We start from the raw sequence: 25,041 nt of genomic DNA on the forward strand, positions 1-25,041 counted from the left end.
ATAATTGTTTTCACATCCAGTTTTACTCATGAATGAAAGCTTGACCAAAAACGTGCTTTAAACTCTTAATTAAAGCATCTTTTTGTTCTGACAAAAGGCATTTTTTCATGAAATTTATATCATCTCTCTCAGACTCTTTATGATGGAAAATGGCATCAGATTAAAGTACTAGTGAGGCATCGCCAGGTCACCGGTTTCCTTGACGACCAGCGCATCCAGGAACTAATGCTGAAACCGGTGGAGCCAATTTACATCAATGGGGAAACGCAGGTGTCTAAGAGGCGAGGAACAGACATCACTGTACCTGTGAGTAACACATGTAATTACACTGGAGCTTTGAGCCCTGACGCTGATCTTTTACTTGATTTGATTTGAGGAGATTGGAGTGTTTTTATATGCAGAAAGAGTTTAGATCATTGGCATGTTTAGCTTACTTTCTGATGATCCTTTTTGTTAAAGCAATACGTTATTTCAGTCCAGTACATTCATTCTGGGAGCTACACCACACCTGACCAAATATAGTATAGGAAATGCTTCTGGTAAGAAATTAGCCATGATAATCATCCATCAACTTCTTGTCACTTACCTGAGTTGCAGAGGCAGGAGCCTAAGCAGAATATTTAGATGTCCCCATCCCAGGCTACTTCCTCCAGCTCTTTTAGAAGGATAGTGAGATGTTCCTGAGCAACCATGCTTTGGAAAAGCTATTCCAGAAGCTTAATGGTTTACATTCCCAAACCAGTTCTGATGTGTTTCTGGGATCACTGTCCTGGTGGAACATCCACTCGTGTCCTGGGTTTAACCATCTGTGGTGAATTTGGTGAATTTTGAGGTAGCTTCTTGTTTTCATTGTTCTGTCCACTTTGTGCAGTGTACTGTAGCACTGGGAGCTAAACAGCTCCAGAGCATCATAGCTGGTGCAATGTTCTTGGGAAGGCTCCCCTTTATTTCTCCAGACATATCTCTTGTCAAATAGCTCAATCTTTGTCTTGTCTGACCATAAAACTTTCCCAGAAATCATTTGGCTTGTCCATGTGGACGCCCACTGTGAACAGTGACACTGATGCTGCAGCAGTTTCCAGTTCATGGCAACCCTAAGCCTGGGTGGTTCCTGGATTTTCTAAGCAATTTCCTATTATTTTAGGGTGACATCTGGGTATCCTTCCAAAAAAAGGAAATCTGCCGTAGAAATGGCTCCAAGAGTCCCTCCCAGTCTATAGTGTATAAAGCTACAGATTTCCTTTTCAGACTTTCTGTGACTTCTTGCACATGATCAATTTTTAAGTATTGGTCATTCAAACGAGCCAAACGAATTCTGTTTTATGCTGGCACAGACAAACTACCAGTCATAGTTAATCATGATCATCAGTGGGAAGTTAATAGGCCTTGTCAAGTTAAAATGTATTGCAGAACCTTCAAAACCACTTCCTAAAATATTTTCAAGGAGATGTATGTATATATTTAAGCCTGTATGTAAATAAATTAAAATTGCACAACCAATGCTTTTTATTTAAGTAACTTAGGATGTATGCTGTATAATCATTCCACCCTGGAAAAAGAACACTTCAAAGAAAGCCCAAAACAGGACAGCCATGCCCATGATGAGTGTATGTAAACCTCTGACCACAACTGTATATGACAACCAGACCTTTGAGTCTACATGAGGGGAGGACTGTTAGCTGGCAGAGCACTATTTTACCTGAGCAAGAGCCCAAAATACTGGTGCTCATCCAATCAGAGCAGCAACACATCCCCAACCTGCAGAAGACAATCCACGCTTTCACTCATTTTGCCATGACTGATATGAGCATTCACTGCTTCAACGCTTTATATACAAAAAGAAATATGGAAAGCATAATTGGACCCCTTTAAAATGTTGCCAGTAGGTTGGATATATTTTGTTTAATATGCTTGACTGTCCAGAGAATGATATTCTGCATAAATGATCCTACAATTATTATTATAGTTTGCAAGGTGTTACAATCATTAGGATACCATGCAACATTTGTTTTGTTTTTAACACACGGCTATTGCATGTATGGATGTAGATATCATTACTATTATCATATGAAGCGCAGTTTGCAACATTTGTAACATTTACATGTTGCAAAATCATCACCGTTCAGCCTTCAAAGCATCGTGTCACGCATCAAAGATGACACTAGTTTCTGTTTTTACAAAAAGCATGTTTGAAATAATCAGATCGTCCATGTTGTTTCGATTCAGGTGGAGATTCAGAAGCTGCGTCTCTACTGTGATCCCCATCAGAGCGAGAGGGAAACAGCTTGTGAAATCTACTCCGTCGTAAGATCTCTGCTCTCACTCTCTCTTCGTTTCCACTTCAAAGGCTTTGTACTTGAAAGGCTGTGTATGGCTGCGTGTATGAGCCTGCGATGACGATAACCATTATGTTTTCTCTTGTCTTGTCTCTCCTGATACGCAGGATGATGAAAGGGTAAGGGTGAATTCACACATATTTAATCTGAGGTCGCTAATAAAAGTTTCACCACTGAGGTGTTGTCAGGGTAATCCGTTTGTGACACACTCTGTTAATTTAATTGTGTATGTGTATCTTCAGTGCCCTCTGAATAGAAGTGCCACAGTGGAAGAAGAAGACTGCGATTGTGTAGTCGGCCCACCAGGACCCACGGTAACACACATAAAGACCTACATTTGATAGATTACATGTCTGTTTCCTTTCCTATGGTTTTAACACCAGGCTCTGATGTCTGCAAGATCCCTGCTGCTCAACAAAGAGTGTGCTGATGAGTGTGATCCATCATCATTCTCATTTAACAGCTTGGTTATTCTTTGATTTTGATGTTCACATATAGAATGTGCTGCTAGTTTACACAACATTCTTTGTTGCTTTTTTGGATGCAATAATAATCAGTTCTTTACTGTATCATTATATTGGAGGTCATTACACACCCATCTAAAATGGTATATGCTACATAGAGACCACAACAGGGCAATTGGAAACTAGGAAACTGCTAGTTTATTTGATGTGGATTTGGAGCCTCATTCAAAAAACATACATATCAAGACTTGACTCCTCTACTAATTACCTCTAATGATGTGTGGTTGTGATGAAGCCCAGTTAATGAGTCACAATAGTATTTGTTTGGTAAGGAAAGTGCTGGAAAGTGTCCACGATGTAGACAGCAGTGCACGCCTAAATTGCATCTCTTGCAAACTTGTTATGTTTCCTGAAAAGTCTCCATCGTGTCTGCAGCCAAAGCCATGTACAGTCACGTTAGGAACATTAAGGTTTCTGATTTACAAGGATTTGAAAAATGAATTCTTCCTAGAATTCATGAAAGATATTTGCAGCCAAAAGATCCCTGGTTCAAGTCGCACCGTTTCAGGGGGTCATGAGCCGGTGAACTCCCAGTGCCAGTCCAAAACCCAGATGGGACGCTCGCATCAGGAAACCACTCGGTGTAAAATCATACCTGTGATTCCATCACTGTGGTGGAGCGTCTGAAAGTACTTTCCATTAAATGTTATGGGATCAGTTGTTCCAAATTTGAAGGCAGTTCATTGTCATATTCTGGGACGGTTGAAGCGATGGGCAGCCACAGCCTTGGTATTCATAGAGCCAATGGCATAGCTGCTGTTGTGTCTTAATGTAAGAAGAAAGTTTCTGATTAGAATATTTTTATATTACAGGGTTCACCAGGTGAGAAAGGGACACATGGGCCACGAGGGCCTGAAGGCAAGCCTGTAAGTACGGATATCTTTGGACGTTTTTCATTCTGTTTTATCTTTGGATGCATGTTTGAACATGATGCAATTGTTCTCAGGGTAAAGAAGGAAAACCTGGTGATCCTGGCCCCCAGGGGTTTCCAGGGATGAAGGTATAAGGAAACACCACGATAATACCTTTGAATAGACGCATTTCACTTCTCTGTTTCTGTGTGAGTTGTACAGAGCTGCATGTCCTCAAAGAGTTACTCCTCCCTGTATTATTCACCCACCCGCATCCTTTATAGCACATTATATATCAATTTGGTTGTCTTTCCCTTTGATTAATAATAATAACAATAATAATAATACAACATTATTATTATTATTATTATTATTATTATGTCTGACACAAGGAAGAAAACTGCACTTTACATAAAGCATTGGTGGCTATAAGACAGAAACGTTTCTGGAGACTCATCGATTCGCTGTTGGCTTTAACTCGCTTTTTAAGTCTGTGTTTCACCAGCAAATTAATATTTGCGTGATGAGGAGTTCAATGCAGAGCGATAATTATTGTGTACCCAAGAATGTACACACAACAGCCACAATTTCAAAAATTAACATGTGGTGACTGTCATGGATGATCTGGAGGAAAGTCTTTCTGCATGCCTTTGTTCATAAAGGACGTCTGAAATAGTGACATCACACATGTTTGTTCAGATGTGATCAAACTATAAGCCTAACAAGTTATGTCTTTGAATATCCTGCAAATGTATTAAGTTTTAAATGTATTATAGAAAACAGGCAGATCAAAATACTTTATGCTGTTTATTTCGGTGAACACTTTTCTGACCTGTCTTCCCTCTGCAGGGTGAAGCAGGTCCGACAGGAGCAAGGGGAGCACCTGGTCCTAAAGGTGCAAAGGTAAGTGTTAGAAAACCAGGAGCATTCGTGTGTGTTCTTATTCATACTGGTTGTTTTATAGACAGTTCTTCAATGTGTTGCAGGGAGACAGAGGCGAGCCAGGCTTAACAGGAGAACCAGGTCTCCCAGGACCTAAGGTAAGACTGGGAGAGCAACAGTCCCACGGACGTTTTGAATGATATATATTATAGATATATTTCTGCAGCTCTCTCTCGTTCATTGTGTCTTGGCCACTTTTTCTGTTTTAGTGCTGCTTTGTGTCGCTGTACTGCAAGGCACAAGAAGCCACTGATGCTTTACAATATTTTAGACAACTTAATGATTTGTATAACAAATTGTTAAAAACAAAATGAATTGTTAAAAAATAACGTTTGAAATTAGAAGCATTTGTTTTCCTTTTTTTCCCCACAGCTAATCTTATAACATTGTACATGCTGCTGTAGCAAATAAAAACAAAATCTTTCTGCATGATTCTTAAATTCACTCTTAAATCTCCTAAATTGTAAGAAATAAATGTTCGAAAAAGTTCAGGTTCAAGACACGAGTCTTTAAATGCTGCCACATTTAGCACGGACATTTAAAACATTCACCATGATCATCCTGTTGAATTTAATTTGTTTCTAACAAATTTTCCTGCACAATAACAAAACTTTGCTGTTAATGTGAGTTTGAAACTCTAGAGAAACATTTTCTATGTCAACCAACAGAATTAAAATTAAAAGATGGTGAAGTTATTATTTAAAAGTGATCACATTTGAATGTTAGCAACATTCTTCATGTGCAGGGTCTCCCTGGTGAGAGAGGAGAGCCAGGACCTCCAGGAGAAGCTGGGCCGATGGTAAGCTCTAGAGGGAGTTAGCTGATGCTCATAGGATGCTAAACCTTTCAAATGTAGGGCTCTGTCTGATGTCACGAGATCATCAGATTATTCCAAAACACTCGATAAGAAAGCTATGATAAGTTAAAAGCAGTTTAAACACGGCAAGCAAAAGTATTTCAAAATGTAACAAATCAAAAATATCTTGAATGTGTTTATATGATATAATTTCTTCTCCTAATTGAACAGTAGTGAAGAGACGAGTTTGCTTGTGGATGGGATTTCTTCCACCTTCTGTACCATTTCCAGGACCCTGTTGTTTCATATTGCCTCACAGAATTTTTCATCCTCCTAGGGGGAGCCTGGAGCTCCAGGCCGTGTCGGACTGGTTGGCGCGCTGGGACCAAAGGTCAGTGCAGACTGTAGTTTCTGAGACATCAAGTCCGCTTCACGTTGCAAACATTGCACTCTGTGATTGTCAACATCTCGTGCCAACACTATAGAGAATATTTCTGTTACAATTAACATGTGTGCTGCTGTTAACAGCTGCCAGTGTTTCTGTAAGCTGTCTGAACAGCTCGATTTGATTTGACCACAGTGGCATTTGTGGTCCAGCATCTGTCTGCAGCTTCATCACAAAAGTGTTGGGAAGCACCACACTCTGCATACAGGACAGTTTGTTTGGCAAAGCAGTGGTTTTGTAGAACGAACCTCCTTTAAGCTGATCTTACAAAGCTGCACGTTTGTCTTTATGGATATTCATACTGAAACTGAAGGCAATGAATGCCAGCGAGTGGCTGCCATTTACTTTATGTGACAGTTCAGACGCTGACTGATAGCAGAACTGAGCAGGACATTAAATGTTAAAAACATTTCCGACCTCTGTGTAAGCTGCCCTCGTTTAAACTTTGCAATAGTACCAGTGCATCTCAAAGACATTTAAATATTGTGAAATGTTTTTTCATAATTCATTTAACAAAGGTAACGATGACAATTACATTCTGAATACTTTTTTGGGACTCCTTTATCACAAATGACTCTTTCAGTGTGCCGTGGCCTGGAGACAGTCAGCCTGTGTCGCTGCTGAGCGGTTACTTTATAGCCTCACTGAGCTTTGCTGTATTTGTAGCCCAGGTCTTTCTCATCTTCCTCTTGACACAGAAATCAGAAATTTAAATGTAAACATGTTTATTTGCTATATGTGTAATAACATTTATGATGTCATTAATTGCACATTGATAAAACTAATGTTAGTGTGGAGTTTAGCTAGCTAGCTGTAACTTGGCTATGTAGCATAAGTGATTGTAAGATTAGGTGACAGCATTACTACAGTAGTAGCAGACGGTGGGCTAGCCTTTTCATTTCATGAATGATCCTGTTCTGTCAAGGAATTAGATTTAAGAGTTGAATGTGGATAATGTACCACAGCTAAATTTGAATTAGAATTTAAGCTTGTATAGACGAGATCATAAAACAACTGAGAAGCGCAAACATATTAAACAAAAGAAGACTTTAAAGCAGCTTTATTGTCTTAGCGTAAGTTAATGCAAAGCATGCTGTGGTCTCAGACTTGAAAAAACCTAAAAGGTTTTAAAACTGCAAAGTTGGCAGAAAGACATAAAGATATTCAACTTCCTACTTACTTTTTTGTCTTCTGGAAAGCGAAATAGTTTATAAAGATCCATCTGGGTGGGATAAATATTTTATATGGGAGGCAGGGAATAAGATACTCCCTGTGCTCCCTGGTAATTTTAAACTTTACTGATAGATATGTACATTTGACAGGACAAACAAATAAAGGTAAACTCTTATATAAAAAACTAAAAAAGGACATTAGGCCCCACCTAAGACTCAGCACATTTACAAGTTTTCTTTAGCGGCCTAGAAAAGTAATCCAGCGACAGTCGTCCATAAATCCATGGGCTGCATTAGAGAGGATCTGCTAATAGCTATTTCAGCATGCTCCTAATGGGAGTAATTTGACCAAATGGAAGCTCATGCAGGGTAAAAATAAAGGGCCATAAAGAAAGAAATACCTGTAACTTAAAAAGTCCATGAATTAATTTTGTAAACAAATCTCTTTGACAGATTTTATTTCTCGCTGCTCTGATATGAGTCATAGAGTCGGGCTGCATGTTGTTATAATCTTATCCACCACCATTTCTGTCAGTTAATTAACACTAGTAGTGGGCTACAGCCACACACTACATGGGATGTTCTCCTGTGGCAAGCTGGCTGTGGCTAAATGAAAGAGCAAATGCACACATCTGCAAGCGTGTGTCCACACCCACCAGCTACAAGTGTGCACACTGCTATTTTGAGTTTTCTCTGAACTCCACGCTGACTCTCGGCCACTCTGCTCAGTAATTTGGGCCTGTTCCTGCTATCACAACAAACTACTTTCTCCAAGGATCTGGAAGTGTTCTCTACCAAGTGGAGGATGCTGGTACACATTTGGTGTCCATGTGTGGGAACATGTGGCTGCTACTGTCTCCAGAGCACTCCCTGTGGAACGTATCTGCATTTTTGGTCATCTGGTCATGAAGGCACACGTTAACTAGCTTAATTTAGCATCAGACTAGAAGCAGTCTCTGCAATCTGTCCAGCATCAAGGTGATTGTTGAACAATTACTTAATAAACAATAAACAATTACTTTGTAAGTGCACACATTTCCAGCTGTGCATCATTACCAGAGACCAGGCTGTTAGATAGGAATTAAATAAAGGAAAACAGGATGTAAATATGAATAGATAGTAGAGATGGCACGATACCACTTTTTTATGTCCGATACCAATACCGATATCATGAATTTGGATATCTGCCGATACCGATATGAATCCGATATAGTGTTTTTTAATCAATAAAACTGTTTTTTAATATCTTGCTGCATTTTGTACAAGTTCATAGTCAAGTTTAAATAAACAACAGCACTAAAGCTATTCTGTTATACCTGTGTGTAAAAAGTACACTGCGCCCAAAATATTTCATAGTTCAGCAACACTGATCAATCTAATAAACTTAAACCTGCTCCATCCTTCCTATTCTGGTATTTTAAAGAGTACTTAGCAGAAATATTAAGCAACCTAACTAATAGGGTTGCAAACTACCAGCAAAAAAAAATAAAAAATAGGGAACCACCCTCCACCCTCCACTTTGTGATGCTTAATCGATGTAATCAACTTTAATTTGATGCAGTGTGAAAAAAAAATGCACAGAAATAAATTATTTTTTCAAGAATAATTAAATAGATTCAACATCTTTCTTCAACAGAATTGCAGACTGCACAGATGGTATCTTCCCAAAGGAAAAAGTACATAGCTTACTAGTATATTAGACTTAACAGTTACTATATACAGTAATGGACTTCTATATATTTAACATCAGATTAAAACTTTGGGTGTAAGATTCAGATAATTATTTATTAAAAGCTAGACATTTTAAATGAGAATAAGAAAGAAAAGTATGTCTTTGTGCCCCCTTTTCCCTGTTCATGCCCTATCGGCCCCCCTGGCTAAACTTTGCTAGATCCGCCCCTGCACAGTTACAGCCGTCAGCTACGTAGAAAAAGATCCTGGAGTAGAAAGTAATAATAAATAAATTCTAACTACAGCTGATCAAGCTTAAACGTGCTGCTGTTGTTCAGCCGCTGGTTTCCTCTTTCTGGTGCAAAGTGGGCCAAAAACAAACCAGAGAGACGGAGTCGCGACAGAAAAGCCGATCAGCTGATCGTTAAGCAGTTTCATGATTGAAGCGGCAGGAGAGAGAGAGAGAGAGAGAGAGAGAGAGAGAGGCACTTGCTCCATATATCAGTTGTTAAGCTTAATGTGGGAATGCTTTACAAACATTCAGAGAGGAACTTACACACTTGCTTTACTTCTCTCTGGGATAACTTCCTCGGAGATGAAATGCTGGTTTGGTAGCGAGACTACAAATACACACAGCCGCTGTATCACGTGACCACACTGCTCCGACGTGCTACGGTTATGAGACGAGTTACGCCATGTCGCAAGTTTTGTGAGGTGCTTTTTTGATATTTAATGGATCGATTACATTTTTTATTTCTCGCCGATATCCGATCCAGTAATTTAGGTCAGTATCGGACCGATACCGATACGTAATATCGGATCGGTCCATCTCTAATAGATAGTAATGGCCCTTTAAATCCATATGCTATTTTCTCATAACATCTACTAGGTGACATTAGGACCATTAGGAGAAGGATTATGGTGGTAGTAGTCTTGTGCTAAACGAGCAGCGTTTCAGGAATGATAACGTCTTCCCTTTCAAACAGAGTTTACTGCATGCACTTTGATCTTAGAGCTCTTCTATTAAGATTTCCATTTGTGTCTGACAAACATGTTTACATTCCATATGAAGGACAGATGGGAACATTACCCGACCCTAAAGAGATTAAGTATCAAATTCAAATTCAAATTTTATTTGTCACACACACACAACCATACACAGTATGACATGGGGGTGAAATGCTTGTAGCTGTACAATGCCCGACCATTAAATGACAGAAGAAAAGTTTTACAATATTTACAATTTACAGTTTACTACAAAATTTACAAATTAACTTAGGAATTTACAGTAAAGAATGTGCAAATAGCAGAAGAGATTATAAAGATAAGGATTATAAATTATAGGAATTATAGGATTATAGGAAATGTGTGGTGGTGCGTGTGGTGACGTGTGTGAGAGTCCAGTCTTATAGTGACGTGTTTGGGAGAGTCCAGTCCTACACCTGGTTCAGGCCCCGAATAGCCTGGGGGAAGAAGCTCCTCCTCATTCTCTCTGTTTTGGCCTTAAGGGAGCGGAGGCGCTTCCCAGACCTCAACAGTGAGAAGAGTCCATTGTTGGGATGGGAGAGGTCCATCATAATCTTCCTAGCTTTGGACTTGCACCGCTTGGTGTAGATGGACAGCAGGTCAGGGAGCTCTGATTGAATGATGCATTCGGCTGAGCGCACCACCCTTTGCAGATCTCGTCTGTCCTGCTTGGTGCTGTTCCCAAACCAGGTGCAGATGTTTGCCGTCAGGACGCTCTCGATGGTGCAGGAGTAGAAGTTCTTGAGCACCTTCAGTGGCAGATGGAAGTCTCTAAGTCTTCTGAGGAAGAAGAGACGCTGACGGGCTTTCTTAACCAGGGTGTTGATGTGACAGGACCATGACAGGTCCTGAGTGATGTGGACACCCAGGTATCGGAAACTGTCCACTCTGTCCACTGGCGTGCCACTGATGATGAGGGGTTTGTAATTCCTCGCCTGCTTTGTAGTGAAGTCCACGATCAGCTCCTTAGTCTTGCTGATGTTTAGGAGGAGGTTATTCTCCTGGCACCAGGTCTCCAGGTTCCTAATCTCCTTCAGGTAGGCCGCCTCGATGTTGTCGGAGATCAGGCCCACAACAGCAGTGTCGTCAGCAAACTTGACAATGGAGGTTTTGTCTGATGTGGCTACACAGTCATAAGTGTACAGTGAGCAGTGTTGGTCAAGTTACTTGAAAAAAGTAATCAGTAACTAATTACCGATTACTACCCCCAAAAAGTAATCCCGTTACTTTACTGATTACTTATTTTCGAAATTAATTAATTACTTAGTTACTTAGTTACTTTTTAAAAACATGATTTACAACCTGAAGAGGTGATAAAGCGATAGATCTTTCAGCCCAATTCTACTTTTTCTACATAATCCATCATACAAAATGTAATCAAATGGAAAAGTATCTTTTTTAAACTTGTTTTTTTAGTTTTAATCTTTTAACTTTATGCATCAAGCAAAAATTTAATTATATGCAACATTCTCTGACTGGAAGAAATTAGTTTAATATTTAAACCTATTTTCTGCACATTCCAGCACATAAAATAAAATATTTTTTGTGTTTACACTCAGTCTTTCAAATAGATGCAAGTAAAACACAGCAGAAAATAAATAAAGTCAAAGACTCAGCGGTCCTGTTGCTCTATTTTCACCTGTAAAGCAGGAGTTGGGTAGGCGGAGGTTTACCCTGGTGCAGGTGTGCCGCGGTCAGTTGAAGAATCCGCGAGTTTCTCTGTGAGTTTCCCATTACGTCGTAGCTACTCGGTGCTTGCTCAGAAGTTTAGGGGTTTTTTTCGGTGTAAGGTCAGTATTTCCACGCTTTAAACGCTGCACGCTCATACTCTCTCCCGCACTCGATATATGATCCATTGTTGATCTGCACACAGCTGTTGTCACGAACGTCGCACTCGCTTACGTCACTGTCGTGAGACATTCTCGCAAAAAATCACGGTTTTAGTAACGCAGTAACGCAGCGTTCCTACAGGAAAGTAACGGTAATCTAATTACCATTTTTGCAATAGTAATCCCTTACTTTATTCGTTACCTGAAAAAAGTAATCAGATTACAGTAACGTTACTGCCCATCTCTGACAGTGAGTACAGCAGGGGGCTTAAAACACAGCCCTGAGGCACTCCAGTGCTGAGTGAGATGGAGGGGGAGACTTGTTTTCCCACCCTCACTGATTGGGGTCTGTCTGTGAGGAAGTTGAGGATCCACTGACACAGTGATGAGCTGAGTCCTAGATCCGTCAACTTAGAGGGAATTATTGTGTTGAATGCTGAACTGTAGTCCACGAACAGCATCCTAACATAATTCCCTCTGCCAGTGTCCAGGTGACTCAGGGATGTGTGGAGCAGGTGAGATATGGCATCGTCTGTGGAACGATTAGTCCGGTAAGCAAACTGAAGTGAGTCGATGGTGGGAGGAAGTGAAGAAGTGATGTGATCTCTCATCAGTCTTTCAAAACACTTCATCACAATTGAAGTCAGTGCTACTGGACGGTAGTCATTGTGGCAAGCGGGCTGTTGTTTCTTTGGAACAGGGACAATAATGGACTGTTTGAAGCACGTGGGAACCACAGCTTGGGCCAGGGAGAGGTTGAAGATCTCCGTGAACACCGGTGCTAGTTGATCAGCGCAGGCTCTAAGGACCCGGCCAGGGATTGCATCTGGTCCTGCTGCCTTCCTGGTGTTCACCCTCCTGAAGGTGTTCCTCACGGCATGCTCTGTGATGACGAATGCATTTTCTTCACTGGTGCACTCCGAGCGCGCGCAGCCGTTTGTTGTTTTAAATGCTGCGGCGTCGAAGCGAGCATAAAACGTGTTCAGCTCATCAGCCAGTGAAGTGTCGGCATTCATCATTGAAGAAGCTGGTCGTTTATAGTCCGTTATAGTCCGCAGTCCTTTCCACAGGCTCCTAGAGTCGCACTGTCGTAGCTGTGACTCTAGTTTTTCCCCGTAGCTCCGCTTTGCCTTTCGGACCGCGCTGCGCACGTTGTAGGACGCAGCCTTGTATAGGTCCATATTACCGGAGACGAGCCCTTCATCGTAGGCAGCGGTGCGTGATCTCAGAGCGTCGCGGATGTTTTTATCCACCCACGGCTTCTGGTTGGGAAACGTTCGGATGATAGTTCTTTCTGCTGTGTCGTCCGCTAGTTTCCCGATAAATCCCACAACCGCTTCCGTAAACATGTTGATGTCATCAGAGCTGCGCCGAAACATGTCCCAGTCTGCGTCATCCAGTGCGTCCTGCAGCGCGGCCACCGATTGGTCCGTCCAGCGAGCGACCTCCCTCCTGATTGGTGGTTGCTGCTTTAGCCTTTGTTTGTAAGCAGGCATGAGGAAGATGGCGGAATGGTCCGATTTTCCAAATGCCGGCAGGGGTTGAGCCTTGTAACAGTTCTTGAACGGGGTGTAGCAGTGGTCTAATGTCCTCGTGCCCCAGGTGGGGCAGTTGATGTGCTGGTGAAGGTTGTGAAATGTCCGTTTGAGATTCACTCTGTTAAAATCTCCCATAACAATGAGTGCGGCATCTTGGTGAAGTGTTTGTTGATGTGTGAGAGCCTCATCTAGCTCACATAAGGCAGTGTTCGAGTCCGCGTGAGGCGGAATGTAAACAGTGCAGGCAATGACCGCAGTGAATTCCCGAGGGAGATAGAAAGGGCGACACTTAACGATCAAAAGCTCCAGATTGGGCGAGCAAGAGCGTGTGAGTGGGGAGATGTTTGTGCTGTCGCACCATCTGTTGTTCACCATCAAACATACTCCATCACCTCTTTTCTTCCCCGACTCCATTGTCCTGTCCATGCGGTAAACCGAAAAGAACCCCGTCGGCTGCACGGCGTGGTCTGGTATCGCTGGGTTCAGCCAAGTCTCGGTGAAGCAGAGGAGGTTGCAGTCCCGAATGTCTCTCTGGAACTTGATTCTGGCTCTGAGGTCATCAAGCTTGTTCTCGATGGATTGAACATTGGCTAGCAGGATACTGGGCATGGGTGCGCGGTGTGCGCGAGCCCGTAGCCTATTCCTGATGCCGGCTCTTTTACCTCGAGGCCGTCGCTTAGGGTCGCGTCTTTTGTTCTCTCTCAGGATCTCCTTTGGCCAGGTTGGGTCCGGAGTTAAACATGGTGAAATGCTCGTGTATTGCAGACCAATAGAAACCAAAGTGTCTCTACTGTAGCGGATTTGTGTGTTTTGCATGATGCCCATGCAAGATTATGGCAGATATAGCAAAAAGTGACGAAAAACTGCAAAAAGTGGAGAAGTTAGGGCAGAGCATCCAGCACGGCAGCCGACCTCACCGGCGCCAAGTATAATTCTGAGATAATGTATTTCTGTATGCCTAATTTATAGTATTTATAAGTAAAGTAAATTGAGTAGAAAGTGAAGTAAAGAGAGCCGCTGAGATTAACTAAACTGGTGACTTGAGCTGCATCACCGATGCAGGAAGCCTAACAAACAAATACAGTTTCTTGCAGCAAAGTCAGGGAAGACTGATCATCATAATGATTACCAGGAAGCACAACATACCAACATACTTTGAAGGACTGATTGTTGAATGAATACATCTTTAACAACCTAAAAAAAAACCTGCACAAGTTTACATTTAATTTGTATTTTCTGTAATCCACAGAGGTTTATAAAAATACTTACAGGCTCACATTTGGAAATACTGTGAAAGGATATTGTTCTTCATCCCTGATACATATTCTCACTTAAATATTGGAAGAAGTGGAGTTAAATATTTTATATTGTTCTTTGACTCGGCAGGGCCTGGCTCTATTCACTGCTCATCCTCATGATCAAGTCCAAAGAATTAGATGAACCTAGATGAAAGTAGCGATGGCAGCATCATGCTCTGGGGCTGTTTTGCTGCAGTGCTACGTTGCACAAAATTGATGGAATAATGCAGAAGTGGAACTCAAATCCATAGATGGTTGAAATTTGGACACAACTGAGTGTTCCACCAGGACAATAATCCCCAACACACATCCAAACTTACAGTAAGCTACTGGAATGGCCTTCCCAAATCCCTGACGTCAGCCGTCTTGGAAATATGGAATATGCTTAAAAGCCGTGTCCATGCTAGGAAGCCAATCAGTTGAAAGGAACTCTGCCAATATTACTAAGTAAAGTGGTCAAATTTTCAAGCAGAATCATGACACAAGGTTGTCGACACTATCAAAGCATCTGACGGAGCTGCAACTTGCTAAGGGACATTACACCAAATACCAAAGTACATCTTTGAGCCTGTATGTTTAACTCTGACCTGATGTGTGTTAAAAAATGCAGAATAAATAAAAGACATTAAATTCATTCTGTAAATGGTTAAAGATGCATGCTATACAACCAGCCCACCCTGGAAATAGAGCAGTTCAAGGAAAATCATTCCAAGCCAAAAATTACCACAGAAACCTCTGACCGCTGTGTATGTTTGACTTGATCTCTTTTTCCTTCCTCCTCTTACCAAACTGGAATTATTAAAATTATTTTGGGTACACAATTGAGTCTTTCTCTAATATTTGTTGAGGTCTGATGAGAACATTTATTTTGGAGCACAACCACAGGTGAGATGGATAGAGCTTCCTTTCAGGTCTGACACAACAAGTCAGCTGAGCAAAGCAGCCTTTCTCCTGCCACAGGGAGGGACTCATGACCTCAGCACACAGGGGTTCATGTTGGACAATAAACTGCGGTCCAAGATTTCTATAGAGTGTTGTGGTCTACATTTGTTCAGGTGTCATGTTGGATAGCGCTGTCGTACTTCCGCACTGGTTTCCACCTGGTCTGGCCTCCTTCCCGTTCAGGTTTCCACCTGCCTTTGCAAATAGCAACCATGTAGCTCATATAAAGGATGACTGACACCCCTGATCAGTTTTAGGTGTACGTGCTTCTACCCTCAGAAATGTTAGTTTGCTTGCTGATGATAAAATGAAAAACCAAACAGAACATTGTAATGGGGACGCCGGTCTAATGGAAAAGCATGAAGCATCATTTAAAAAGATACACAGAGAACAACTGAACAGTCGTTACTGAATAAATAGTTAGCTCTTAGTCTGTAAAAGCCCCGTTCTAACAACTTCCACGCAGTTAACAAAAAGTGATGTATAGCAGTAAAAAAGCTCTCAGTGTGGTCACTGCCTGAGGTGGTCTCCCTCATCAGCTGTAAAGAATTTATTTTCACCGATCCGTGGAAGCCCCATTGAATGTTAATGATGCCTAACGTTAGATATACTGTAGAAGGCTTTAGGCTGCTACTGTGGCCTTTAATCACACTCATAAAGCTGCTATCTTTCAGCATCACACTTTCAAAGAGTTTAGGATTTGATGTTTCACACTCAAGTGAAGTCAGATAGAAATGATCAGCTCAGTGCTGGCAGTAGGTCTCTTATTACCAGATACCGAGTGTTCTACACCCAAAATTATAACATTTCAGATGCAGCTGTGTGAGGTTTTCATGTTACGAGAGATAAAGAGATAAAGATACTGTATGCCAATCAGTGCTGCCCTGTAATTACTAACTGTATAACTATTATCTGTTGGAAAACAGGGATGGGGAGATTTCAAATGGGGCTAGGCTGTCCATATACATTTGAAAACCCATTAATAATATTAGCAGAAGCATGTTCTCGGGACCAACGAAACCACAGGATCCTTTAAATGATGTTGCTTAAATGAGCCAACAAATGACAATCGTCTACTTACACAGATCAAAAGGAAGCCGGTAGCATTTAGGTTGGGTTTATTTTTAACTCTGTTTCTTGTAATTTGGAAGCGAGTTCAGAGACCTCTTAAGTACATGCATAAGTTCGAGTTTCCCTCTCCCTCAGGCTGACAGGCCCACAAATCATCAGTTGTTACCCACAAGTAACAGATGTATAGACCATGTCGGGGAGTAACGGAATACATGTACCGCCGTTACGTATTTAAAATACAAAATATGAGTAACTGTATTCGGTTACAGTTACCGTTTAAAAAGGTGGTATTTAGAATACAGTTACTTTGTTGAAATAAATGGATTACACTGCGGTACTTTCCTGTTTCATGTTGTGGCGGGTCAGGACTGTTTGGGTTTTGTTTGACAGCTACGTTCTGTTGTTCCAGGCGGCAGCGTTACGGTTGCCATGGTTACAGGGCGACGCTCTCTCTCTGCGTGTTTCCTGCATGAGAGAGCGCCTTTTTGTTGTTGTTGTTGTGCTAAGCTAACAGGCAGAATGCTACAGGTATAGCTCTAAAGAATGTAGCATCATGGGCAGTGTAGTCCGTGCTGCAGGGAGAATGGACTGCCATACACGTTATGGGTCTGTGAGCGCGAGGAGGGAGAAAAAGGAAAAGTACGAGTTGTTATCAAGCAGAAACGGGAGCTGGAAGCATGTAAATATAATAATAACCACTGCAGCCAAGAAGAGAGCCTGACGAGCCCAGTTGTAAGTAAGCTGTCAAGACTCGACTGTACACTGTGTTCGTGTTTTCCTCTGAAACAATAAGTTCCTTTCAACGTCTCTCTCTGTCTCTCGCAAGAAAAGTTGACCCACACAACAAAGTAAAGCGATTTTTCGGCTACAAGCCCGACACGAACCCACCATATTAGCCAGAGGTCCCTTTACTACGGTTTGTAGCCGCTGACCTTCAGTAATAGTGATAAATCACAGTGCATGTGTTGGGAATCTGTAACGGAATACGTTACAGAATACATTTTGGGGCATGTATTTTGTAATCTGTAATGGAATACATTTTAAAAGTAACCTTCCCAACACTGTGTATAGAGCCACTTGAGGGTCCTTGGTTGAGAATGAAAATGGTCAGCTGGGCATTTGGGGCATTACACACATAAGAAAGCTGTAACAAAATGTTAGTTAATATGAGAATATGTAAAATCAACTGCTCTTTGTCTATAACAGGAAAATCAGAAATTTCATCCAAAATACTCTTTTATCATGATATAATTTTCTACTTTAGTCAAAATGAAAAACACAGATTGAAATATTTTGTACTTAAAAAAATGATTTGTGAAGCACAGATAGATACTTCTCATTAATATTTCCTCTTTTCGTCAGTTCAGTGGGTTTGTGAGTATCTGCGCTGCTTACAATAAAATCTATATTCTTCTATTTAAGGCTATATGGCTGACTATTACACATATGAATTCTTATTGCCATGTCCTGTTTGTATTTTGCGTTGTATAATTTAACCCGTGTTATTTTTTAATGCCAGCAATTCCCAAAATGCATCACATCAAGGCGGTCATAAAGTTACTGTTTGGCAAGAGGAGGTGTGTGTGTGTGTGTACCTGTTTAGACATCTTTGCGGGGACCAAAAATTGGAAGTTTACTATACTTCTGGGGACCAAAATCTCGGTCCCCACTAGTGCAAAGGCATTTTTGAGACTTAAAATGTGGTTTTAGTGTCAGGGTTACAATTAAGTTATGGTTACACAGCAAATTCAAAAGTGTTAAATTTTTTGGTGTTAATAGTCTCCTTGCAAAAGTAGAGTTAATTTTACTCTAAGCAGAGTCACATTATTTTAATGTAACTCTGAGGTGTAAAATGATAGTAGTTAAAATCGAGTGTTAAAAATGAGTGTTTCTCTGTCAAATCTGGAGGTGTTACAATGGAAACATTAACTCTTGACCTCTTAACTCTGAACTCCTACAGGGGCTATGACACCAACAGAGTAAATTAACAGACTCCGCCCCCAGCACGGCTCCAATCGAAGCTGAAGTGAAGCCGTTTCAGAACATTTTGCTCTACATATTTGAGTTGTTTGCCATGCTTGGTAAGTCATTTTTTCAAAGATTGTTTCAATTATTATTATGAGCTTTTACTTCTGTGGCTCTTTGGAGTTGAGACAAAGCTGTGTGAAAGGCATTAGCCATGTTGCTCGCTAATAGCATAATATTCTGTTTTAGCTAGCTGAAAGGTATTGTTTGCAGGCAAATACCACAGCCTTGAAAAAAGCTTGCATGTGAATTTTCAGTCAAACGTTTGGTCAAATACGCCTAAAACAATGTCTAGAATGTGAAATGTTGGTATAATGGTGCTACTTGAAGCCTGAAAACGATCGCCCATAAAAAACAAACAAGCGAGCAAACAGCAGTAGCAGACGTCCTGACTGGATTCTACGTTAGCATAGATCCCTCCAGAGTTTTGTGCACACGGTTTAGGTAAAAATGAAAAAAGTTGAGGTTTTACATTTAGTTCAGTATTACCTGTTGCCTGTGTCCTTGTCTTTTGGGAAAATACTTTACACAAGTAATGGCTCAAAGAGGATTCCTTTTTTTTTTTTTTTAACTGTGCTGCAATTGTTTACTGGATTATTTGTGCCGTTAATTAGTGTCAACTAATTTTTATTCAATCTCCACACAGGATATGCTTGTGAAGATGGAATATGGGGGAGAGCAGAAGTGCGTTGAAGTTCCACAAAGGGATGAATGAAGGACATGCATATTGTATTGAAGAAATAAGTGATGAGAATGCTGTTATTTGCATTTACCATGTCAGACCTTTTGATAAACAAAATTCTAATGAAAGTGAGAACATGTACACTGTTACATCTTTCAGAAAATGTTTTGAAATTGTGGTGCACAGTTCAGAATAAATGTTTTTCAAAAACCATTGCATCTTTTTAGTAAATGTTTATTTCCAAAAGAAATTTCTAGAAGTTCAGAACAGTAAAATTCCCGCTTTTTAGAATGAATTGGAAGATAACTCTTACGTAGTTAAACTAAAATACTCTTTGAGAGTTAATATATAAACTCTTAACACCAAGTGTTAAATTATCAACTCCAGACAGATTTGGTGTTTAACACTAAATCAGAGTTAACGTACCAACTCTCCAAAAAGAGTTAAATTAACACTCTCTGGTGTGGACCCATATAGACACTTTAATAGTGTTGAAATCAAATCCGACAGTGTTAATTTGGACATGCTGGATTTGCTGTGTAGGTTTAGGGTAACAGTCAGGGTTAGGCATTCATTTTTGATGGTTAGGGTAAGCGGCTAGGGCATTATGTCAATGAGATAATAATAATAATAATAATAATGTACACTTTTATTGATCCCCGTGGGGAAATTCTTCTCTGCATTTGACCCATTCACTCAGTGAAGCAGTCCCCACTAGGAGACTGCTTCACTTCTGCTTCAGATGTCCCCACTAGGATAGCAACACCTGATGTGTGTGTGTGTGTGTGCGCGCACACACATATATGTGTAAAATGTGGCTGTGAGGAACAGGAGCTTCAGTAACTACCTCAATTTTCAGAGGAAATCCACTTCAGAAGCCTAAAGAAAAGGCATCCCAACAGCATGTAGGGTACTTTTTTGTTTAGTTTTCCTAATCAAAAAAAGAGGTTACCAGGGGGCCCGAATGAAAAGCAGTGGGCTGACATGCAGTTAAAGGACTGACACTTATTTGCTATGACTAAATTTGGAATACTCTGTGATTATCCTCTCAAAGATGTATGTGTGTGTGTCCCTCCACCTACACACAGAGCAAAGCAGGCAGCAGCTCAGAGTGAAGCAAAAAATGTAACAAGAAGCAAGTTTTAGCTAAAGTATGAGAGCTACTTATCCAGCAACATCAAAGGCAGTGCTGCATGGAGTTGGCAGGAATACCTCATCCAAGCGGACAGAATGAGATAAGTGAAGCCTCGGCTGGGTTGGTGGCTTTTGGAGCATTTCTAATGACATTATCTCACAGACTGTCCAAGAAGTTTCTGCTTCAGTTTTGCTAAGTTTGCTGCACTACTTAGCACTAATAAACAAGTATCTGTGTTTGTGGGAAATAGCCGTGCAGCTTGCTAATCAGTGTTTACTTTACTACAGTCAGTTACCAAAGTCTGTAGGAAATAAACTACACTACCCCAGTGTGACTGAAAGAAGTCCTCACATGTTGCCACACAGTTAAATACCTCCTCAACGACACCGAACTGTTGCAACTCACGCATTAAGCTGTTTAATGAGGTGATTAATTGTGGTAAATATGGGGAGTATGGGTGCTGTTTATTCATTTAAGGAAAATGAGATGCTTCCCTTATACAGAATATTTAGACTCCACCAACTTTGAGAATATGCAAGTGGAAATGCTTTCTGGAATAAAGTAGCCACTAATCATTCATCCCAACTCTTGGGTTTTTTCAGTTTGTAGCTACACAGCTGATGAACTGTTATCTTAGCTAACCTACTGGTATCTGGCCATACAAGTAGTTTTAGCTTTGTTATTGGTCCAGATTTGAAAATTCCTGTACTTTTAGAGATTGTCAGTACAGTTTCATATACACTCTGCTACCTTACAACTACAGTTGCCTTTTAGTGTAAGACGTATGATAGGGAAAGCCAACAAGCAATGAGCTGCACCTGGTGATGCTGCTCGTTGTTGAATTCTCTCCAGTACAACGACGGGTGGTTGAGGGTTTGGAGAAAGATCCAGATAGCTCTAAATCTGTTATTACTACTGTATGCATCAGCAGGGGAACATCTGATACAACATGAAAGGCTTCCCAAGAGCATCATGGGGGATCCCGGAGCATTCCCGGGATATGCAATCATACCAGCATTTTCTGGTTATGCTGCATGGTCTCCATTCAGTTGGATGTGCTCAGGAAATCACTAAAGGGAAGTCAGGAGGAATCCTTATCAGATAAAATTACTTCAACTGGAACCTTTTAACAGAAAGGATCAGTAGTTGACCCTCCAGGTAAACTGTTTCTAGCTGCTCCTCCCAGGCCTTCCTAGTGGATTTCAGAAGGAGTTTCAGGCCAGAATGCCTGTAATCTGGTTATGCTCCATACTTTGAAGCAGTACCAAGGTGCTGGTCAGATGCTCAAACTGCTCACGATCATTGGTTATGTTTGACATGCAGATCAGCTGGCCAATCAAGACTTAAATCTGCTTTTTCAGTCACATCTTTCCCTCATTCATTCACCAGCTCTTGTTGTTGCTTGAAGTACATCACCACTACGTTTTGGGCTTCTACCCACCCCCAGCCCTCAGTGATCCTCTCCTATAAAAAGATGTGGTCAGACACAGCGTGTTCTTACATTCTTGTGCTTGCTGCCTTTATCTCTTACAGACTTTTTCTTTCAAATCTACAAATATTATGTGTCTAAGTTCGGTTTAGCTCAGAGATATCAACTTGTCACTGGCTCTTCAGTCTTTAACAGCGGGAGGCAGGGTGAAGTGCCGGATTAGTGTGCTTACATAAAAGGACCGTGTCAGGCCAGCTTCTGTGTGTTGTCTATTTTCTCTTGTTCTAGACACCCAGAGATTTATGTCATCTTGTCATTTATTGGGCTGTGGTGGGCGTCTTGGCTGTGTAATTATGAGGTCTGCTGCTCTTATGGGTTTATGTGCGTAGTGCGGCGAGACACTTCAAAAGAAAACAGATGCAACAGAGAGCTAATTCAGTTGTTTCCTCACTGCCAACTTTCATAACCGTGCACTCAAAATATACTGTATCTTAGGGACCCGGTAACCTCTGTGTTCAGCACAGAGCTCGAACACGAGAGAAATGTTTCACACCTCAAACTGTCATACTTGAAGCCCCGCAGAGTACCCAGGTCTGAAGTTAGGCGCTGCTGAGCTGAGGTTAACAAGAAGGCCTGGCTTAATATGTCAGCGAACATTACCGCACAGGACTTTCTTTGTAACTGGAAAAGGAAAAGATATTTTAGGACCAAACAAGCAATTAGGTGCTATGTGAGAAGGTTGAATAAAGGTTGCATAAATATGATGGAATATAGCAAAACATCCTCGAAATGATTTTTAGGCGCCTGTGCAGCTCTTTGTAGAAATAAATGTAATTTATTTAATTAGATTAGATGGTCAGCTGGTTACTAAGGTAATACAACTGTCCTTTAAAGGTCTGTATAAAAAAGATAGATATTTGTTAGCTGTTTCAGCTAAGAGCTACGGTGAATGCTGTACAGTAAATTATTTCCACTGTTGTTAACATGCTGCTGTTGTCACACATCTGTTGACTCTACAAGACCTCTCAGTGTCCTTTGTGGATCAGGCTGACCGCACAAGCACTTCTGAAATGCTCTGATTCAGTCGTCTGGCTATATCACTTTGGCTCTTGTCCAAATGACTTTGGTTTTTACACCTGCCCGTTTCTTCTGAGCCGACCCCTCAGCTAATATATCCCAGACTTTGAAACGGGCCCTCGTTACAAAATGCTCAGAAGGTTTTGGCTTATCGGTATAAATATTCGAAGATGTTATAATTTATTTCCAAGAGCAAGAATCTAATCTGACAACTGAGCTCCGGGGGTGCTAATGCTATTGTTAGCTTCATTTACGATTTTAGTTGGTCATCTATTATTAAGTGCGAGCGCTGCAGTTTACTGTCAGGCTCACTTTACGTGCTCACCCTTCTTTCACTGTTCGGATGATGCAGACACATTGTTTTCTTCATCTGCAGCAGACAGCTGACATCAAATCCTTTTTCTTTATAGCTAACGTATTATTGAAAAGGTCACTCATGCTTCAGTTTGCTCTTGGGTTTGTTGCAGTTTTTCCAAGCATTGCACAGTCTGGCCTTGGGGTGAATTTACTGGAACATCCACTCCTGAGAAGACTGGCAGCTGTCAAGAATGTTTGCCACGTTCTCGCTGTCGAATGATGGAAATCAAACTGTTGGGAAATGGACTTATATCCCCACGCAGACGGACGTGCAGCCACAGTAACATCTTGTCTTTCCTCTGTGGTATGCCTGAATTCTCCCCATGTTCTCATCCCAACATGCAACATACCGACGCTATGTGACAAATCGTCGATATGATCCGAGGCATGAGAGCGTATTAGAAGGGATCTATAAATGTAAGGTTAGGGTTAGGGCTGTAATAGAAAGCTGCTAAGTGAATAACGGGAAGCGCTTCAATTAAGAATCCGGAGCATCTCGTAATGTGGAAGGGCACCTTTCGCGTTACTGTGACACGTCTCGGGCCGTGACGAATCGTCAGTATGGGGTTTTGTTTTGTATACTGCAAACAGCAAAACTTGTGCTTTTATAAAGGTGGTCCTCCTCGCTGATTTGATCTGGTTAGAGGCACCTGGCTGCTTCTTCATTTCTATAATGTACTTAGTTTTTCACACAGCGCTTCCACATTGTGGTCTAATTTTTGGCAGAGAAAAAAATGACATGGAGTAATATGTCATACTTTGTAGTTCTTCTGAGGTTGTACCTGCCAAGTGCCAGGTTACTTTTTCTTATTATGTTGTGACAAGTTTAAAGAAGGGTGCTTTGTTATTTAACATGACTGGAGGTGCATATTTTTCAAACTCACATAGTTGGTGCCAATCATTTTCTCTTTTTGTTTATCCTTTGCTGTTTAAGATTTTTTTCTATCAAGTGAAACCTAAAAAAAATCTTTAGCAAAACTTACTTTGTGAACAAAAGGTGCTGCAGATGCACAACAGGAAATCCACAGAGGAAAGAAACAAAACCACGAGCCCAGGATACAAAGAAGAAAAAGTCACACTGACAGAAACAGTGGAACAAAAGAGAACAACTACCATCGAAATACAGTTTATGTTTCTGCATACTGTCCTGTATTAGAGCACCAATCCACTGCTGGAGCCCTCCCCAACACATGCACTGGTCTCACACAGTAAACACACAGTGTGCACACTTGTATAAAAGTGTTTATTTGTAACCAATTTCAAAAGAAGAAGGCCTACAGTAAGATCTTTGTGTGTAGATGAACAAAACACATTGTGCAGGAAAAAAGAGAATATGTATGAGAAAGAGGAAACCATCAGTTTTTAATATGATGTTCACTGGATTCAAGTAACATCAAAGCACTCAAACACACTCATAACATCGAACCAAAGGCTGAAGAAAAGCTTTTAGTATATTTGGGTTTCATAATCTTTTTTTTGCTCTTTTAAAAATCTGAAAAATTCTTTTCTCATACATTTGCTCAGCAGGCAAAGCAGCATCAAATCTTCACAAATGACTGGCCTGCAGCACCAGAATACATTTTACAGCTTGTTTCGCATGTTCATTGCCGTTGCCAGTGTATTAGAGCGGTCCACGCTGGAACCAGTTCACATACCACACAGTCAACAAACACGGTATAGAGTGGTCTCGGAGGACTTTGCTGTCTTGCAGATGGCTAAAACTTTATATGCACGTTGTGTTGTGGTTTACAAATGTGTTTGTTTGTTGCCTTATATTTTTGTTTTAACAAGAAGTGGGCTCAGTGCGAGATCTCACCACAGGACACGCTGCACAAGTGCGTCAATACAGAGCCGCTACCACGACATAACAATTCCCAGCAGTTCTCTCACACTCA

General features: G+C 41.0%; 1 protein-coding gene across 1 annotated transcript in view; it reads left to right on the plus strand.

Moving 5' to 3' along the window:
- The window catches only part of LOC146701142 (uncharacterized), a 67,806-nt gene that overhangs the window by 9,307 nt on the left and 33,458 nt on the right, over nucleotides 1-25,041 (plus strand). The window contains exons 10-19 of the mRNA XM_085469300.1: nucleotides 133-306; nucleotides 2,227-2,304; nucleotides 2,444-2,455; nucleotides 2,579-2,650; nucleotides 3,673-3,726; nucleotides 3,807-3,860; nucleotides 4,561-4,614; nucleotides 4,698-4,751; nucleotides 5,399-5,452; nucleotides 5,787-5,840. Coding sequence (XP_085325426.1) covers nucleotides 133-306; nucleotides 2,227-2,304; nucleotides 2,444-2,455; nucleotides 2,579-2,650; nucleotides 3,673-3,726; nucleotides 3,807-3,860; nucleotides 4,561-4,614; nucleotides 4,698-4,751; nucleotides 5,399-5,452; nucleotides 5,787-5,840 — 660 coding nt within the window. The remainder of the gene's footprint in view (nucleotides 1-132; nucleotides 307-2,226; nucleotides 2,305-2,443; nucleotides 2,456-2,578; nucleotides 2,651-3,672; nucleotides 3,727-3,806; nucleotides 3,861-4,560; nucleotides 4,615-4,697; nucleotides 4,752-5,398; nucleotides 5,453-5,786; nucleotides 5,841-25,041) is intronic.

This window comes from Copadichromis virginalis, linkage group LG9, assembly GCF_057382275.1.
Source record: "Copadichromis virginalis isolate Kocher_CV1m ecotype Utaka linkage group LG9, C_Virginalis_male_GT1.1, whole genome shotgun sequence".
NCBI classification, from domain to species: Eukaryota; Metazoa; Chordata; class Actinopteri; order Cichliformes; family Cichlidae; genus Copadichromis; species Copadichromis virginalis.